General features: G+C 40.3%; 2 protein-coding genes across 2 annotated transcripts in view; both read right to left on the bottom strand.

Moving 5' to 3' along the window:
* tjp2a (tight junction protein 2a (zona occludens 2)) overlaps window positions 1-179 on the bottom strand; it is a 41,142-nt gene extending 40,963 nt beyond the window's left edge. The window contains exon 1 of the mRNA XM_080510422.1: window positions 47-179. The gene's annotated coding sequence lies outside the window, so the exon portion shown is untranslated. The remainder of the gene's footprint in view (window positions 1-46) is intronic.
* pip5k1ba (phosphatidylinositol-4-phosphate 5-kinase, type I, beta a) lies at window positions 43-17,028 on the bottom strand (the record flags this gene model as incomplete). Its single annotated transcript, XM_080509951.1, has 16 exons — window positions 43-110; window positions 232-330; window positions 1,510-1,513; window positions 5,719-5,853; window positions 9,784-9,880; window positions 10,364-10,454; window positions 10,542-10,679; window positions 10,762-10,846; window positions 10,920-10,968; window positions 11,606-11,686; window positions 11,982-12,166; window positions 14,274-14,570; window positions 15,513-15,665; window positions 15,755-15,872; window positions 16,416-16,546; window positions 16,957-17,028. The coding sequence occupies 16 exons, from the start codon at window positions 17,026-17,028 to the stop codon at window positions 43-45; spliced, it is 1,803 nt and encodes a 600-aa protein (XP_080366077.1).
* Window positions 17,029-21,001: the final 3,973 nt, after the last annotated feature.

The following is a 21,001-nucleotide window of genomic DNA, read 5'->3' as shown; positions in this document are numbered from 1 at the left end:
GCAGTGAAAAGGTGAGAAAACATGTCGACCGATACCGCGGTCTTACCGGGTGAAACCGCCTCCGTGAGTCCCCTCGGCCGGCTCGAACCTCCGCAGCGGGCCCGGGCAAGCTGGAAGGCGGGTAAAAAGAGCAGGTTTAGGACGGGAGAGACGATCGCAGGGTGTTTTCTCTTGAAGCCTCGAAAGACAGGCAAGCTTCCGGGTTCTCGCAGGTATGTGGGCGGGGCTTACGCGCTGCAGGTGTGTCGCGCGGCTTCCGTCGACGCGGGGCTTCGCGGGAGATTTCGCTCCGGGCGCGCCGCGGTCGAAAGTCGGGAGACGTTGATCCCCCTGACTCACAGAACAAAGAGGTGAAGGACACATGTCAGCGAGGATGACTCAGACTGCCATTAAAGGACACGTCAGTAAATTACTTAACCGAAGAGTTTCGTGGTCCTCCGGTGTGTAATTTAGGACGAAAGCACAAGAGGGGATGTGGAAGGGGTGGGATGATATCAGGTTTAAAAGGAATATAACTCAACTGGCAGATTTGGCTTATTTTCAGCCTTTGCTTTGATAAAAAGAAATCAACTCAGTGTCTAATCACACTCCTGAAAATAAATCTGTTATAATCCCTTGTAATCTGATTTGAAAACTATAAATTCACACTGTGGTGTGTGTTATACCTTTAGTGTACGTGTGATGATCGAGCATGGTGAGAAAAGAGTATTTTAAGTTTAACAACTCCCTTCCTGTGGAACAAACTCAAGAAATGTCACTGGAAAATCCTCAAACAAAGGACATTTGACTACTATTATTGGCTTTATTGCATCTGGAATGGTCACATTTTTGCATTTTTGTTGTTGTGTCCAGCACCTTGGTTAGCAGAGATGGCAATTGTTAGCTCAAAGAAACTGATGGAAATAAGACTGTTTTTTTTAACATGACTGTTTTTTGGGTTTTTTTTATGGTAACATGTGTACTTTTGGACTGATTCTTTTCTTTTTCTTCCTTGAAAAGTGACCAGTGCGACTGGTTGGGCCATGATTTCTATACAAGACCGGGGAAAAGCGTGACAGCATCTTCAGCTCATAAAAATCATGTTTAAAAACTTTATATAATTGAATTTAATTTGATTTCGAATCCTTTTAGAATCTTTGCTTTTCAATTCTCTGTGAATTCCAGATGAGTGTATATGGGTGCTGCTGCTGCCGTCCGGATTCAAAGAAACGCTTCATTCAAAGTCACTTTAATCACCTGTGTGTGTGTGTGTGTGTGTGTGTGTGTGTGTGTGTGTGTGTGTGTGTGTGTGTGTGTGTGTGTGTGTGTGTGTGTGTGTGTGTGTGTGTGTGTGTGTGTGTGTGTGTGTGTGTGTGTGTAAAAGTGACCAGTGCGACTGGTTGGGCCGGTTCAGGTCAAGACTCTCCAGCGTGTCGAATGAACAGACATGCCAGTCTTTGAGTAAACAGTAAAACCATTGTAAAAAGAGCTGATAGCACCCTGTAATTAGTTTCTCAAACTGAAACCGACCTCCCTGCGGAGAGAGAACAAATCATGTTGTTTAATTAAGGGATCTCATCTTTTCCCGCTTGTTTGGGGTTGGCGATGGTTAAGAAACAGGAGTAGTGGAGATTTGTTTACGGCTCCAAATTGTTCAAAAACAGGATACAACAATACGTGCAAGTCGTTAAAATCATTAAATCATAGTTAAATCACATTGTTGAAATATGAAGGGATAAATGAATGAGCTTCATTTATTTGAAATATGAAATAAAATATGTCTTTGCTTGCTTTAATCCAGAGAAGCTCGAACACCTGTCAGAATTACTAACTGCAACTTTCTAATCTTGATCAACCTCCATTGCTGCAGAACAACTTTAAGTTGTTCACCCATTTCTTGTCTTGTTCCCTGATAATGGCCCTTTTGTATTTTTGGAAATGTACATTCTCTTTTCAGTTTTGAGTAACCTTACTTTATTTTTCTTTCTTTCTTATTTATTTATTTTTTTACCCCTGACAGCTCATTACTTACCTTTATACCAGGTATACAACTTCAATTGCAATAAATAACTGGGACGTTCTAAAACCTTTGACTGGCATACGGTATGTCCTATGTGAGACGTTTTTAGATTAGTATGCAGCAAAAAGTGCAGAAGTCAGAAGGAAAATAGATCCATTTATGCAACTTCAATGCTCCAAACAACAAATTATTTTTAACCCCTTTTTATCCACATTGATTACAAAATATCATAGAACCTTTGGCTCACATTGCTTCGTATTTGAGTATTCCTTTATCTGAGTTTTCAAAGTTTTACTCCATAATTTTACACCAAATACTAAAACTTTTCCTTGCTGTGCACAGATGAGTCCTCTCAGGTATTTGTATTATTATTGCTATTATTATTATTATTATTATTATTATTAGTAGTAGTAGTAGTAGTGGTAGTAGTAGTAGTAGTAGTAGTCGTAGTATTTTGTTGCTGTTGTTGTTAGCAAATGTTTAGATCAAGAGGCAATACAAATCGTAGGTTCTTCTAAATACATGCTTTATGCAATCAAATATCTGGTAAATCTTTACATATATACATACATATACAGTATATAGAAATGTTCAAGAAAATGCATTCAAATCTTAAGTTACTGATGGAGGGCCGTGAGAGGTACGTTAAAATTTAGTTCATTAATCATTTCAATATTAAATTTGTTTGTTTTTGAAATGACGACAAATGATTCCTATCTTTCATTAACATTTATAAACAAATATTGAAGAAAGTGTTGATTTTTAATTTTTATTCGAATCTTTAGTCAGCCAGTTCTTCCCTTGAAATGCGTTTCTCATTGGAAGGTGGGCCTTCGACGACCTCAAACTACACCTTGCTTATGAGTGAGAAACAGACTTCAACACGACATTGGCCCACAGTTTATATACCTGAAGTGTTTTGTGACTTTAGACTCAAATCTCAGCTATGATGAACTGTAATAACGGAATAATCATTTATTACGCGTCTATGAATGCACACTTTATTACTATTAGTTCATGTCCAATCATGGATTATTGTCTTTCTGAATCAAATATTTCAGGGAAACTCATCTTATAGTTTCATCTTTGGATCAGACGGTGGATGCTTTGCAGTTGGCTGGGCTCCAGGAGAGTTGGAGTTTGGCCGAGCTTCAGTCTGTGAGGACAGCTCCGCGTTCACCACTGTGCTGCACCAGCTCCTGTTTTAGCTCCACTCCGGGGGCGTTCGAGGTCTGACAGAGTTAGTTTTGGCAAAGTCAGATCTTTCCCCCCCATCCTTGTATTATGCAGGTTTTCAGCAGTCTGCTGACTTTGGTTGTCATTTTTCTTCCATGATGGATTGAATGTGTTCAGCATGTGGCGGGTCTGCTCTGCGGGGAGCCCAATTTGAGACCCAAACGCCGCTACGACGGAGTCGCGCTGCTGAGACACATGAAGAGGATGTTGTGGTTTCATCTCGCTGAAAATAACCCAGGCTGTGTACATGTGTCTCTAAATGCTGTACGTTCTGAACAATGCGGCATCGGAAATCTCCCAAGGTTATGATTTCAGTGAAAGCCACAATATAAATGCCCATTTGGAGTTTTTCCTGTGGTTTCTCTTTGTGCGTTCTTCCCTCTGTGCCACTGTATTTTCCTGCTCCACCTCCACTTTTTGAACGGCAGTGCTTTTAATGGATTTCAGGATTTCTTCTGAGGTTTGTCTCATATTGTTGCAGTTATAAACTGCGTTGGTGGACGACGGTTGACAGAAGCGTTCCTGAGCCCATGCAGTGATTTGCCAGAGGTGGTACAAGTACTCCGTTTCTCTACTTTAGTACAGGCATAGATACCAGTGTAAAAAAACCCACTTAAAAGTATTTAATTATTTAAATCTGCATGGACACACACACACGCACGCACGCACACACGCACGCACACACACACACACACACACACACACACACACACACATACATAGTATGTATATACTGTACAAGGTATATTCAGTGAAACATAAAAAAGACATTAAAGGTATAGTAGAGGATTTTCTTCTTCCGGGTGGATCATCAAAATAACTGGTCCTCCCAATTGTCAATCATTGTGGTGATATATGACGTAAGCCCGTCGTACGTGCTCGTCCCTGCGTGCAGCTCACTCCACACGGTCCTCATCATGCCGGTGGCCGACCCGACGCATTATTCTCGGACATTTTTACACAGTTTCACCCCCTCTGGTGCAAATCTTCTTGTAAAGTGAGCTTATGTGAGCGATGCCCACTTGTGACTTGTAAACAGAGCGTGCACGAGGAGAACTGGGCTCGTGCATGTCTCTCGCACGCGTTTTAGTAGGCGTTCCGTCTCGGGAGCAGGTACAGCGTTGCGCATGCGCATTTTTTTCAAACGGTGGAGAGGGCGGTTCTTTCCTAAAATTCCTGAAAATCCTCCTGTATACCTTTAATGTCCATTCATGTGAAAATGTGTCATTTTTGCATTGTCCTTCCTGAAAGGTTCATGGCAACGTATTGAAAACGATGGTCATTTACACAGAAATGCTGAACATGATGTAGTTAGTGTGTTGGGCCACTAGTGGGTGCTGTTGTTTGATTTTGTAATGAAACCACACACACGCATAGAGAGAAATAATGACGACAGACGTTTGCATGGTCAGACGATGAAGCTGGATTGTTATTCCTGTGACTGTCAACTATAAAACCACCAAGTCCCAGCAGAACATGGACTGGGAGTCATGACACTCCGGCTGTAGTGTGCATGCGTAGTGTCATAAAAAGTGTGTGGTACCCCATTTCCATGGAGACGAAGTTGGAGCATTTTCAAAAAGTTGTGTTTTTCTGTTTTCACTGGAATGACACAGTACAACATTTACACACACACAAAAAAGGAACACCAGCACATTAAATAGCCATTTATTACCCAAATATTACTATGAAATATTGCTATATCCCAAATGAATACCTATAAATCACATATAAGCCTAACAATGTAAGGCATGTGGACAAGAAGAAGATGAAATTAAAGTTTATTTGTCTCCTGAAAGACGTTTGAAGACAGCCATTATCTTAATAGAACCGAGGTAAAATGAAATCTGTATCCAAAGCACATTTGAAAAATAGACTGGCTGTCCTGATGACCAGCTGGTATTTTGCTGCCAATACCACCGTTTCACCACGTCTCATCCTGAGTGTGAAGCAGACTTCAGTCCAAGCGTCCAAAACATCCAACTGCGCCAAGAGAGCCCGTCCTTTGCTTTGCTTGGGACTTATTATCCTCGTTGTTTTTCATGATAACAATTTGTCATTATGAGATATGTACAAGTTAAAGTACTGAGTAAGTGGAATATATGAAGTGTAGTATTAACAAGAAAGAAATATTGCGATGAGGGGAAAAAAAAAAGATTCTTCATGTTTGGACTGTAGGCACAGTGGTGCGATCAACTAAATGATAACTTGAGCTTTAAACATTTCATACATCAAAAAACAAAAGTAATTATACAATATTTTCATCCAAACATAAGCGAACGGCTCACCTGTCAGCTTTTAATACAACCATAATCTTCAACATAACTTTCTACAAACACACGATTTTAAAGTGACAGGTAATTTCTTGGTACTTCCTCAGGGAGCCAGCCACTGGGACGTTTCAGCATCTCACCACCAATCAGAAATCAAATATAGCTAAAGTGTACAATCGCAGCAGATGAGGCAGCTTCATAGTGTTTTACCCTCGATCGACGCCGTGGCGCAGTGATTTGAACGCATAGAAACACGTCGGGTGTGACTGTGGAGTGAAAGCCGGACAGAAGCTGCTTCTGGCCGGCGTTCCGTCGAGGCTCAGCCGAGGTCCTGATGTCTCCGTGCTGCCGGAGGTCAAAGGTCAGAAGAACTGGGAACGTCACTCGTCCGTCCTCACTGGAAAACACAAAGATTCTAATCACACAGAATGTCAAGAAACAACAAAAATGTTTACCTGTTAGGTAATACCACTCTGTACCACAAGATGGTGTATTGAGGCTATGCCTTAATACAGGCTAAAGCAGAATGTACTGACTTGTACATGACAATAATGAGCCCAGATAGAAATAATACAATGAAATAAATAAAATGGAAACAATAATGACAATAATGATGGGTTTTTTTATAGTGATAAAACATTAACAGTAGTTGAGTATAAGAATGTTGTTTACCAACAGCATCAAAAAGCTAGAAATGTGTTTTTAGCACCAAGATTAGTTCACATAGTCATGAACTAGATCTGTCAGGTTGTGATAAAACATGCAGCCTCAGTCAGTTTTTTCATATCAGTGGATTTTACACTGAAGTCCAAGACCCTCTTGTCCCGAAGTTATAAAAAATAGGATTTGTATATGTTGATGAAAATCAATATTGAGACACTTTTTGAAGGTTCTTGCTTTTGTATGCAGGCTTCTTGGGGTCTTCAGGGGGAAGAACTGGGACCACTGTTTTCAATTCATGTAGGAATACAAAACATATTTTGGTTCAGCCCCATTTGATCCGAATTGAACAAGACCAGTAAGAACTGAGCATAATAGTTAAAGTTATTGACAATTCCGAATGTCTCCAAGAAGTTCATTTCATATGATGATTATGTTTCTGTATGGGATTCAAACCTAAGTTCCTCACATATAACACTTTTCTTTTTACACATTGCTGCGTCATCTTGTGGGGTGGAATGGACCATCTGGGAGACGTGTTTTGGCCCGAGGGCTGCATGTTTGGCATCTCTAAATTCATGATTTTGACAAGTTTGTGCAATCTTTCAGACTGAGAATCACATCAAAATGTCCTAAATAGCTCATTTAACTGAACTCAACTGAACTCCATTTCATGTTTCTGGGGATTGCTATTTAAAAAAAAAGAAAGAAAAAAGAAAAGTGAACTGAGTAACAAAGCAAAAAAATAGCAATGTTATGCTTGAACCATTCAAATTTCCTTATATTTTCCGTAATAATAATACAATATAGTATAATTGACATGATAGAACAGAACAGAACAGAACAGAACAGAACAGAATAGAATAGAATAGAACAGAGCAGAGCAGAGCAGAGCAGAGCAGAGCAGAACAGAACAGAACAGAACAGAACAGAACAGAACAGAACAGAATAGAATAGAATAGAATAGAATAGAATAGAATAGAATAGAATAGAACAGAACAGAATAGAATAGAATAGAACATTTCTTAGTCTGTACAATCTTTGGAGACTTATAACGCAAACATTTTAAGCATAAAATCTATCAAAAACATTAAACTATTTTTAAATATACAATGTATACAATGAAAATGTTTGACTAATAATTGAACATAAGCATCTATGCTATCTAGGCTTTTTTATCAGCTTGTTTATTTCACAAATGCAGATTTCAGCTTATGAAACACCCTGAAGTGTTTTTTTTTTTTTTCTTCTTGTTGGATGAATTTCATTCTGCCCGTCAGACAGAGAATATTTCCAGAAGTGACTAAGCTGTCCATCAAAGTGAATGTTTTGCAGAATTAATGAGCAGATACTGAGTGTAGACAACACAAAAATATCTTCCTCAACTAGGTCGGATGGTGATTATTTAATGCAAGGCTGCAAAATATATTGCTCTTCAATTCCTTTGTAAGGAATTTCACGAATTTACCTGTGCATATACATTTTTAACTTGAATATTAAAAAAAGATTTGGGTTGCAAATCTTTCAAGGGGACTGACTTGTAAATATAAACCATATCACATGAACATTACCTCTCACCCCAAATGTGAGAAAGATAACAGAATGAATACAAATAAAGAAAAGTCTTGAAGCAAACTAGTGTTTTGTTCAATGAGGGCAGACTCAGTTACATGTACTACTAATACCTGTTTATCTTTTGAGTTGTTGTCTTTTTTTTTAAATGAAAAATAAGCAAATACCTGATTTTCAAAGTACTGAACCCTGCGATGTACTGTCTCAATGTACTGACTCAAATCCTCCGAAAACAGCTGAAACAGCAAAAAATATCTATACCTACTAAAATGATTAAAATGGTTAATGAAATAAAGCAATGCAAATAAATTGAACAGCTAAAAAAAAAAAACTTAAAATGGTTTAGATTGCTAAAAATGTTTAACGTCGTAATAAAAGCTGCTGAAGCAGATAAAAGGATTAAAAACAGCCATTGTTTTTTTGTTTTTAAAACTATCTGCAATTAGCTTAGATAGCTGTTGTTGTTTTTTTTTACTAAAAATAACAACTGTTTAAATCTGCTGTTTAAATCTTTAAGTCAGTTTAATGACCAAAACGACTAAAAAGGCTAAAGCTAAAGCTGCTAAAAACAATTAAGCAATCAAGACAGCAAAAATGGCTAAAATGACGAGAATGGCAAAAATAAAAACTGTTAAAAATGGCGTAAACACCAGAAACTACAAAAAAAAAGTCCCCAATTGTCATTTTAAAATGACTTAAATGCAGCCTAATATATGCACTACAATATATAATATAAATACCAGCAACTATCTGATCACAAATCCACTTCTCCATCTGCGAGATTATCACTGTTCATCGTTGATATTCAGAAACTGTAATCTTCATTTTGAAATGTCAATAAGTTTGATAGAAAGTGGCCAAAAATGACTCCTTTCTTTGTAAAGATGGCAGACCTCTGTCCCAGTGAAACGACGAAATGACAACCCACAAACAAAAACGGGCGAGTTACAGGATAAAATGGAGCGATCGATAAATTCACCTCCTCACCATCCTATATTGATGCTACTTTTGAGAGAAAGGCTCAAGCGGCTGGGAAGACGGAGCTCGTCTGTCTGATCCAAACACAGTCATTCTGCCTCGTCTTGCTCCAGAAGAAGAAGCTAGAGGGACCTGGATTGTCTTTCCAGCTACGTGATGGTTTTTTCGAGCCCTGCTGTGTTCTGTCAGAGGCTTTGGGAGCAGATTAAGTGGGACGTCTGCAGGCTTCCCACAGAGCCTGAGCAGGACCGCTTAATGTGGGCTGAAGAACGGCTTCGTTTAAGCCCGGGCAAGGATTTGTTGCTTATGTAAGAGAAGTGTTGGAGGAAAACGGGGAATTCGTGGAGGTTTCTCAGGCTGCGACAGATGTGAGGACTGAGGGGGAAGTAAACAGGACCGCGGCAAGGGGCCTTCAGGGGCAATGCCACAACAAGCAGGAAGGCCCAACATGACGGCACTTGTCAGCAAGAAGCATGCAAACCAAGAAGCAGATGAATAGAAATCAATAGGAGATGCATTTATCTGCAGCTTACACTTCATAGATGCGTGATCAAGTCCAGCTGGGTGGTCTGGGTGGGACTGTGTGATGCTGAAAATGTAGAGACACCCAGTGACCCCTGAGTTCAAACATCTTCTCAAATACAAAAGAACAGAAGGAATGAGGGCAATCTGAATGGGATCAATTGGAAAACAGCGGCGTGACAGTTCAGGAAAGTCCTAAGGTGTTTGGAGCAGGTGACAGTACCGTCAGCTTACATGTCAGAATGTGGATCTGAGAGGATTATATTTTGGTATGCTTTGCGCTTCGCCTAATCCAATATTTTGCTCCCCCACACCTGGCAAGTCAATGCAAAATACGTCGAGCAATGTCAAGTAAATCTGACTGCTTTCAAGCCCGTGTGTGCTTCGACCAAAGAATCAACTTTTCCCTCTGAACCAGACGACTTTGTGTGTGAACTTCCTCGTTCTTTGGTGAGATCCAGTCGCCTCAGTCGTCCGAGGTCATCGGGAATTTAATAAAATGCGTGCACAAAAGATTAAAATGTATGAAGAAATCAATCATACCAAGTAGACGTCCAGCTCGGAGTCGGATTGGCTTCTGCTGAGGGACGGCAGAGGATCGTCCAGAGCCAGCGTTGAACTCGAGTCTCGTCTGTCTTCACTGGAAAAATAGAAATAAAATCACTGTGAATGTTTGCTGGATTCATCAGTAAAAAAAAAACAAAAAAAACCATGCTGAAACTGTAACGCTATTTTATCATTTTAAGGAATCTCCATTACTTATTGTTGCCCCATGGCTTCACACTGAGGAAACACAATGTTTCAGTACACTGCTATGCAGATGACAGTCAGATTTCTATGTCTCTAAAAAAGTCTGACTCTTGAAATACCGAACGTGATTGTCTTGATGACATTAAGCCTTAAACATTAAGCTTTACTGACAACAGGACAGAGGTGATGGTTTTTGGCCGTACTGCTTTGTCCCTCGCATTGAAAGACATCAGATACAAATCACATTTGGTACCACATACAATCGAGGCCTGGGTCTGTGGCATCCTTGGTTCTTTTTCTTTATTTCAGTGACCGATTATGTTGTTTTTGTTGAGTGATTGTTGCCTAATACCCTGATGTGCCTCTGCTGTACCTGTTGTCCAGGTCGTCTTCATCTACATTGGTGGACTCAAAGGAAATGGCGGTTCTCGGGAGCACGTCTGGCTGTTCGGACGAGCCGTAAACTGTGACAACAAACAAGGCCGTGAATCAGTCAGTGAGTCAAAAGTCTCTCCAGAGGTCTGTGTGAGGGGATGTCTTGTTAAACTTACAGTTTCCATCCAGGTTGTCCATGCTCTGGGCCTTCTTCTCGTCCTTCTTCTCCTTCTGAGGGGACAGAAACTCCTGCGAGGCTGACTTTGTGGCATAGAGGGAATTCCTCTTCCTCTTGGAAGACGCTCCTCTTAAAGCTGGAGCACACAAAGAGAGCAGACTTTAAAAGCTAAAAGCTGACTGTTGGTAGTGGAGACAAGGCGAGGCAGTCAGACTTACGATGGAGCTTCTTAAATACAGTCGAGCCCATAAATTTCAGGAATCTGTCTGCGTAGAAACTGGGCCGGTGGACTGACACTGTGTCCTGAAACACATAAAACCCTGTCAGAGAGGAATTCACTCACATGTTTTGTATATAGATACATTACATTACACACCCCATCATGGACGAGAGCCTTCCAGGAGTGCTCCACCTTCTTGATAAACCTGAAAACACAGAATAGCCAAAGCTTTCTGAGCCTGTTTGATGATATGAATCACATGGAACTTTTTTTTTTTAATCAATTTGGAAGTCAAAGTAGGCTGTGCAAGTGGCTTTAGATTTTTTTTCAGGGTTAAATATAGAATATATGAATTAGGCAAATGACACACTTACTAAACAAACAAAGAAATATTAAAAGATTTACATATTTAAATAAACACATAATCACACAAAAATATTTAAAATAAGAATTTTACATATTAAATGTAAGAAATGCAATATAACAAATGTGAACAATGAAAATTTTAAATAAAAGGGCACACACCATACCGACATGTTAAATTAAATTGAATTGAATTGCATTAGGTTACACTCAATTAAATACAACAGCAAATTGCAAATGATATCACAAAATACTTTTCAGAATCAGAATAATTGATTATAACAGGAGGGACATGTTTCAACATTTTAATTACTATACATATATATGTATTTTATCAGTATTCATTTGAAAGTATTTATTCACAAATCCCCCTAAAGTGTGTCAAAGATGAATATTCTTCCACAAATGACAATGAATAATCAAAGTTCAAAATACAGCCACAATAAAACAGCTATATAAGCAGTAAATGCTGAGCTCACCTGTAAGACTGAAGGATGTCGATGATTCCTAGAAAGATGAGCAGGCTCTCATCCTTATGTCTGGCAGGAATTCCACCCAATCTAAAACATGCACAGTTAATTCAATTTGCTTCACCCGTCCTGATTATTATGCATTTTCAAAGTGTGAAGTGGTTGTCATAGCAGCGCCATCACATCTATCAGCTCTTATCATTTGGATTCGATTAAAGTGGCAGTATTGTTGCATAAGATGCTCCGAGAAAAACCCGCAGAAGTGATTTCAAAGCGAAGAAAAAGTGTGAACTTTTGTTTTGGTTTTTTTTCTTTTTCTTTCCAGAATATCTGCCGTGGGAAGTCGTCCAAATAGAAGGACAATGTTTAAGGAAGGTGTCCTCACGTGTCATCGTCAGCCACCGGCTCCGGGTCCTTCACTGTCCCCTGGATGGACTCCAGGGCGGTGGAGTAGAGGACTTTCTGTCCTTTCCTGCTGTCGCATCTGCTCCCTCTGCTCAGAGGCTTCCGGTCCAAAACATGAATCCCCAGCAGGAGGCTGTAGTCCATGATCTTAAAACTCTCCAGGACCTGAGGACACAGGGACCACGTGCTTCATGGATTTCACTCAGACAACTGACAATTCACTGCTTCGCCAGTCTGGAAACTCTTCACACTGTTTGTCACATTCACCCATTGAAACGAACGGTCAAACAAGGTCCTCAAACTCCACTCTGAACCACCCGACGTCACTGAAAATGCAATTTCTTTGAAAACTGCATCGTTTTCAAAACAACGTTGCGTTGTGTAATGTGATGATTAGCACACATTTACATATTTGTGCCTAACCACCAGTTATTGGTAAACAGCTTTGTAACTGTGAAATCTTGAGAAGGGAATGTTCAGAATTTAAAAATCCTTTCAAAAGCTTTAATCCCTGGGGTGTGTTCTATTTTTAGAACACCATTTGATTGTCACATATGAGCTAAACATCATTGTTTGTGCTTTTTTAGAGCACTTCGCTGATGCAGCCGTCGATAAGGCCACATTAACACATTACATTTTCTAATGTAATAATTTCTAAGACAATTTGGAATTATTTGATCCTTGTCTAAACCACTTTTTTTTTTGTGGAATCTAACTTATGGCACATAGAAAATTATATTTGCACCTTTGGGACGACCATCGCTCACCAAGGTGTCAGTTTTAAAGAATTCCACCATGGAAAGATTAGAAAGAGAAGTTGCAATATCTTTGACAATAGTTAAATGTTCTTTTGAAAATCTGGAAATTGATCTTTTAAACTTCTAAGCAAGTCCCGGTTAAAGAGGTTAAACCTGGATATGCAAACGAAAAGTACCCTACCTAAGCCTCTGACAAAAAAAACGCTGATGTCATGTGGGCACTTGTGTAAACAAAGAGGCCCTTAATGTTCCTAGTGTTACATAATGCACCAACCGCAGCCCGATGAGGGCGTATTACACCCAGACGGACCATTTTGTGCCCCAGAGTCCAGCTGCTCAGCCTGATCATGAGTCAGGTGCTTCGATGTGCTGGGCGTTAATCCTCCATCAGGAACCCTCTGTTGTTCCTCACTAATGAAATAACAAGCAGGCACTGATGGGGTTATCGTAACAGCTTTGAGATCGGGCAAAGCTCACTGGCATGCCGTGGTTGCGTAATGTTGACAAAGTAGGTGAAGTGAGCAGTGGTGGTTTGTTAAATTCAACTAACTGCGTATATCGTGAGGGGCTTGGCCAATATTTGGATTTCAGTGAATTATTCGACGAACAAGTTTCTCGCATTCAGCCCTTTCACATCATAAATAGCAGGGGCTGTTGTTTGTCCTGCACGCAGAGAACAACACACCATAAACATTAACAATGGGAGAACAAGACATGTATATGGACAGACGACCAGACGACGTCCATGCTATTCCAGTCCATGTCACTGGAATAACATGGACTGTTATTCCAGTGACCCTCAACTATAAACTACCAAGTCCCAGGATGATATGGACTTAGAGTCATGTCACACATTGTTGTTATTGTCCATCTACTTAAGCATGTGCAGAAGAACTATTTACTAAGGCCTTAGTGCGCAGACACAGTGGCAGCATTTCAAAGAACTTGTGTTTTCTGCAGTTTCCACGGGGACGGAGTCGGATCGTTTTCGCAAAGTTCCACATTGGGAGCTGTTTTCAAGAAGTCGCAATTCCAGAGGCTGAGAGTACCCTTGTCATGTAAACTGACCCCTGAATGTTCCATTTCCACTTGAGAAGTTGTCTTGTAAACAGGGCCTGAATCTAGTCCTTATTCAAGTGTACTTTGTCAATACAACCTTTTTGATAATCGAGGCCTGGTGGTTTCTTCCAATTGGACCTTGACAAAATCTAGTGTGTTCCAAAGAACATCTGGATATTGCTTCCATGAACCAACAATTATGTAAGCAAGAGTTTACAGTTATTGTAAAACAACCATCTGATTGACTGATGGTCCTGAGAGTATAAACCACCTCTTTTGAATCAGCGTCAGCTCTGACTCAACAGCAGGAGGATTAGCTCTGTTGATGTTTTAAAACTCAGAAGAACATAAAACCTCTGTCAAAGTTCTGTGGGCAACCAGAACAAATGTACTCCCTGGACAAGTGAGAAATCTTTGAGGAGATGTGGATTTTGCTCATTAAAAACAAAACATACCCGACAGTCTCTCTGCAGGGTCTTCATCAGAGCGTTGTAGGTGTCTGGGTCGAAGTGCAGACCTTCATGCATCTCCTGAAAGTCCAGGTCTTTGAACGTTGGGGAGGACTTCCCGCGCTCCTTACGTGAGGCTCTGCGCTTATAGGAGGACCCCTTCAGGTCGTACTTGTAGTGCATCTTCATGGCTCGTGGCAGCACGTTGTTCATCACCACCACTCGGACAGTGATGCCGCCACAGTTGATGCAGTACAGGCCGTAAAACTTGGGCAGCAGTGTCCTGGGGTTCTGATTGAGATTCTACAGTGACAAAGACAAGTTCTTTTATGTCTACATGATGCACACATTTATGATAAGGGATGGACACGTGTTGCAAACAAAAGTTGGATGAATAAGCCAAGACTTATGAGCTAAAAGTACAGCAGATGCTTAATCTGACTTGCAAGTTGGCCCAAAGATGCAAGAACTTCTGGCATTTGGAGAAGGTTCAATTGAGAGGGTGACATTTTCCATGTCCATCCAGAACTCTTTGATATATAGTCTATGGGCGCATTCACATTCCCAAGTTTGATCCGGACCAGAGTTCTCTTTGGGGAAAAATCGTTTTGTTTGGGCGACTTGAATTCCCTCCTGAGATCTGAATCGGATCTAACAAGCGATGTCTGGTCCCCTTGAAATGCTAGGTCTCGGATTTCATGCAAACAATTTTTTGCGAGGGGAGGAGGTTGAGAGGATGAGCTGTTGTGTGCAACGCATTCTGGGTAGTAAACAAACAAACCTAACCACGCGAATCAGAAGAAGCAGACAGAGAAAGAAAAAGTTAGAAAATATCTCGTGGGCAGATGAGGAGTACTGAGGTCATTGATATCTGGTCTGAAAACTACATATTGCGATCGTTTGTGGCTACGAATTAGCCATGAGCTAACTAGCCTTGCCACCACGGGCTAAAGCAGCGACATCTGTTTTCGGTCTGAACCAATCAATGAGCCACGTTTCTTCTTTACTTCCTTTCTGGTCAGTGTTTGTGGGACACAAGTGAACTGAGTCCCGGACTATCCAAATGTGAAAGGGCCCTATTAAGTATATGTATATGTGTAGGATTTCAGAGAAGAAAAGTTACCAATGGTACATTTGAACTTGTTTTGATGTTACGCATTGTCTCTTAAAACCAGCAAGTATCAAGATGGGTTTGTCTTTGGGTTTCACCTTATGAGGTTTTCTTTGTTCGACAGTGCAACTCACCATGTAATAACCAGGAAGCAGCTTCTGGAGGAACTCGGCTTCTTTATGCTGCACCGTCTTGATGATGAACTCGTCATCGCTGGTGAGGTAGAACCAGGAGCTGCTGGCGCCGGGGTTGGTCAGCTCTATCAGTGGCTCGTTACACATGGAGTACTGAAACCAGCAATAATGCAGAAGTGTCAGTGAAAACCTGAAGTATATCGTTCAAAGAAGTTAAACTTTTTCTGAGTCTTCACGCTCACCAGGTAGTCATCTGGTTTGATGCCAAAGAGCTCACGGAAGTATCGGAACGCCAGCGGAGCGTATGTTTTCAACCGGAAGTCTGGGTAGTGATGAGCTGGAGTGAGGTTGCTTCCCTCACTAGAACACACAAAATGACTGTTAGCTTTTGACAAAAAGCAGATGTTTTCACTTTCTTCACCACGTATAGAAAACATGAAAGATCACAGTGAGAAACTGGTTGGTGCAGATTATAAAAATTCCATCCTATCTTATCGGTTTTTAGTTTTCCGACACTCTCCTACATCGAGATTCTGCAACCGTGACCATTCATTCTTTTATTTAACACACGTTTGGATGCTTAGGTAAGCTATTTTATATATATTAGGTTACCTTTTTTATAAGAGACAGATATCTCAATAAAATAAAATAAAAAATTGGATGCATGTTTTTATTCACATGTAATTTATTGAAAGCCATTGAAACCGATTTGACTCCGAGAGCTGCCGGTCCATCATAAAGTAAATAAAGACGCAAATAGTATGCATCAATACCGAGATCAGTGTTTGATGTTTTAAGCATAAGATTCTTAAATTGGTAGCAAGAATTCACTGTACATGTGCATCGGCTCAATATCAGCATAAAAACTCAGTGGAAGGTAAAGGTGTGTGGGAGAGGATGTACCTGGGCAGGAAGACGCTCTCCACCACAGAGAAGTCCTGCATGAGAACATCTCTGTCAGGTTTGGAGCTGAGGTTTCCCACAGCGTAACCGATTCCCAGCTGGATGGCTCCTTTCAGGGCGGCCGCTGTGGGCTGCCAAACACAACCATTCATGTCTTCATTCATGCTTTTCTCTCCTGGTCAATTACAATTAACAACTATTCAACACTTACTGGATGGATTAACATGATCTGTCTAATCACATTTTTTTTTTATCAGTTGAACAATCTCTTTTACATCATACAGCTTACCGGGAAGTAAAAACAACTGTAGTCTATTTTTATCCTAAAGTACAATATAAGGTTGTTGAGTTGCGGAAATAAGTTGGTAAGCACACAGTATTGAGATTGTTGAACTTGAATTTGATAAACTACCACATGGTCTGTTTTGACAACTGATGACCAGTTCTGTAAAAGCTGCTGTATCTAGTTTCCAATCAGAGGATGTTTCAGGTCTTTCCTGGTGTGAGAACAATGTGGTGGTGAATAACGACACTTGCTTACCTTTTTATGATCCTTTGACACTCTGGAGGTTTTGGTTCCTCTTCCCATACTGCCGGCGGTGTTTGTTGACATCTTTTGGGCAGAGAGAACTCGATTAGCGGGAAGCTCGGCTGACCTTCTTCCCAATCGGAGGCCAATGACTTCCTTTTTTCCCCTCAACTGTGAATGGAGCGGCTGAACTTCAACGGGCTTCACAAAACTGCATTTCCCAGGTATGGCGCTCCTGTAGGTTCAGCAGAGAGAAGTAGAGTTACTCAACTGGGTGAATTTGCATGAATGCCAATGCAAAGCAAGAGCGACTGCGGTACGTAGCAGCTCGAGGCTCGACGCACCTCTCCGTGTGAGGCACTGCTTCGTTCTGATTTGGTGTTTCTGTGAGTCTTTAACTCCAGATTCCTTTCCTTTCTCAAATGACCCTTGATCCCAATTAAGAAGGATTTGAAAACCACTACATACCAAAATCCCCCCGTTTTATAACAGTGAGCTGGGCTTTGGCACTCATTTGTGACCCTCAACTTTCCAAACAGGGCTGAACTATTATCAAAGCAGAAAGCATGATGAGTCAACTGCAAACACTTACAAGGGTCTCTCTGTTGAAGGTGCTTAAATGATACTGAGAAACTTTTATGGAAGTTTGAAGGTGGTTTTCTATCATATTTTAAGATCTACTTCCACAGAAATCTATTTGTATACAGGAAACATTTTAAAATGAGATGACAAGATATGCATCATGTAACCCTCTTCATATTATACGAACAATACAATATACAAAGGTTCCATATTATGCAAAATAATAGTTTTCCAATAGTAATATATGTCCCCATAGCTTTTTACAAGACACGAGAAGTGAAGAAAATGCCTCTCATCTTCCTCACTCACTAATATTTTATGAATGTATTTTGATATGGGTGATTTTGAGATCTTTCCTTTCATGACATCGAATGGGTGAAATAACCACTCCCTCTGGTAGTGGATACTCTGACTCTCCCTCAGGTAGAAGAAACGTTATTGAAATACTGAATAATTTCACTATCATATGAAAACCCACAACAGTTACCATCACAGTGAGGAGCGAGCGTTAACTATTTTGTAATAAGCTCATTGCACAGACACAGAATCAGCCTGTTCTCACAAGAGGAACTTTTAGACTGGCTGAAATTCAGGACCAAGACTGGATTAGGGGAAATACACTTTGAATACAATGTCTGTGGAAATGTATGTGAAATTGTTAAAAAAACAAACCAAAAAAAAACAACTGTATAACTTGGGACCTTTGAATGAAATGGTGAACAACCCCCCCCCACACACACAAAGGTTCATCAGAATAATGAAGTTTGGGAAGATGAGAAAATTTGCACTAATTCATGACATTGATGTTTGATGCTATAAAAGAAAAAAAAACAATCCATCCAGCCATTCGTACTGATGCTCAGCTGAGTTCCCTGAAACATTTTGTATGTTCGTCTACTTCCTCCATGAGTGTGAACATTGACATATCTTTCGACACTCAGAAGTTTGCAGACTCTTATCTGCACGGATGAGCCGCCGTTTGCTGTAAATGCTGCTCGGGGATGTGGTGTTGTGGTGGGACTGTTTCATGAGGGGTCATGCTGAGAGCCGGCTGTTTTTCGAGGCTCTTGCTCAGCTGTTCTCAGGGTTGTTGTGCATACGTGAGTCCGAGGAGATGAAGGAAGGTGCTGTGACGTCAGGATTAGAGCCAGAAATGCGATTTAACGTACAGTATGTACAAAAAGTCTTTGGCGGGCCATTTCAGGTTTTCTGTGTTACATACTTAAATCCCACTGAGGTCTATAAACCGCACGTTTTAGAGAACACAGGGAGTGATTAGCATCTTTTGGCTTAGGCCAGTGGTCTGCAAATTACTTTGAAGCCACATGTGGCTCATTGTAGTTATTTGATTTGATCTATAAAACAGTTTTGCTATAAGAGCATAGCTGCACTGAAATATTGAAAGTGAAAACACTTTTTATTCGATTGAGGGAAAGGTTCCAGAGCTCTGACCTAATTTTTTGGCAAAAAAAATGTAAACAGTTGGAGATTCTCTATTATTAATGTGAATGACAAAGGTAAGACAGACTACAAATGATGTTCTCCCAAAATATCAAGAGGAAGCCAAAGACAGTTTGTACCACAAAGGCAATTTATTCACCAGAAACATTTGGACCAGCAGAGGTAGCCTTCAAACATTGTTTGTCATAAAGAGTATAAATTAGGCTTCATGACATTTAATAAGTAGTTGTATCTTTACTCTGTAGCTAAAAGTCAGTACTCATACTTGCACTCATCCTTTAGTAAAGTGATATTGGTGGATCCATAATTTGTTCAAAAGTGGCAGCCACGTCATGGCACATTTAAGGATAAGTACATTTCTTGGCCAAACAAGATACGGAACCAGTTGTTAGCTTAAGAAGTCTCACATGGACGCTGATGAAATGCAGTTTACAACAGAAAAATAGGACACACACGATTGACAAATAAGTACAATTGATCTTATGAAATCTTTGGTTAGATTTCATGACAGCGTTAAAGCTGAGACAATTCACTCCGACCACTAATATCGTTCTCGTTGTGTTACGACAAGAAAGTTTTCAAATTCACGCGATTCATCCTCTACCTGATGTTAAGATGCAATATTAAGTAAAACCTGGACTCTCGTGTGCTCAAAGAGAGATTATAACACCACACGACTTTAAACCCCGACTGCACCACCAAGTGAAAACGCCTCGTTTTTAACGTTTTCATTTCAGATAAGTTTTGCTTTTACACCACAACGTTTTGAAATGGAAGACGGCAGAAACGCTGACAACAATGTCGTTAGCATCCAGGAGTTGGCGCCGTTGGTTGTTTTCGTAACGAATCCACATGTGCCCACAGAGAACAATAAACACCAACAACTTTATTAATAGAGCGCCAAATACAACACAGTCATTTCTTGGTGCTTTTAAACAGAGAGAACCCCAACATATCAAATCAAATCCACATGAGCAAGTATACGCAGCGGTGGAAAGCAAAAACGCCCTCGAACAGGAAGAAACCTTTGTAGAACCAAACTCAGAGGTGGCGGCTTTGTGATATTCCGGTTGGGGTGAGAGGATAAGGAGAGGACAGTCTGACCGATTGTGGAGGGACACAGATAAAGATGGGTGGAATGCTTAGAAACAAATGGAGCTTTATCAATTACATTTAAGCAAATATTAATACAAAGATAAAGCAATTTCTCAGAAATAATCTTTAAACCACATTTCTTGAGACCTGAGCTGAGATATCATCATTAAAGAGATCTACCTCAGTACAGTTGTACTTTGTGCCACAACAAAGAAAAACTCTAAAGTTACAATTCAAATATTGATTATGGTTCATTTCTTTTCCATCCTTTGAGGTCTCTTTTTCTTCCTATTTACTAAACACACCATGTTCTTTGTACTCAGCACTTAAAAAAGGTCTTTTCGACATCGATAAACAATGTCACTGTATGAAACACTGAGATCTGATCTAAAACACTCTCTGCTACAATGTTTTCATGCATGAGTGGTTATCTATACATTTGACTGAGTCACTGACAGATTGGTTGGATTAGAATAGTATTTCACAATGAATAACACTAAGTAAAAATGATATTAAGGTCACTTCCTTAATATCATTTTTACTTAGTGTTAAAAGTGTCACTACCTTAATATCATTTTTACTTAGTGTTATTCATTGTGAAATACTATTCCAATCCAACCAATCTGTCAGTGAATCAGTCTGGATGAGATGTGACAAGACAAATTAAAGACACATTTAACAGCGCTCTCACAGAACTGCAGAAAAGCTAAGCATCCCTCCAGTAAATCCCCTCAATAGACACAGTCTGTACCTGTACTCCTCAGGCGGGTGGATATTCAAACCTGTGCTCCCTTCACCGGCTCTCACAGCAGCTGCACCTCTTTTGCATGCATGTAAACGACCTGAAGCACCCTGCAGCTTGGAGCTGCAGACCTTTTTTTTTTTTCAACTTTCTCTCTCTGTCTCTCTCTGTCTCTCT

This window comes from Blennius ocellaris (genome assembly GCF_963422515.1).
Source record: "Blennius ocellaris genome assembly, chromosome: 15".
NCBI lineage: Eukaryota > Metazoa > Chordata > Actinopteri > Blenniiformes > Blenniidae > Blennius > Blennius ocellaris.
This window is presented reverse-complemented; position numbering and strand designations above follow the sequence as displayed.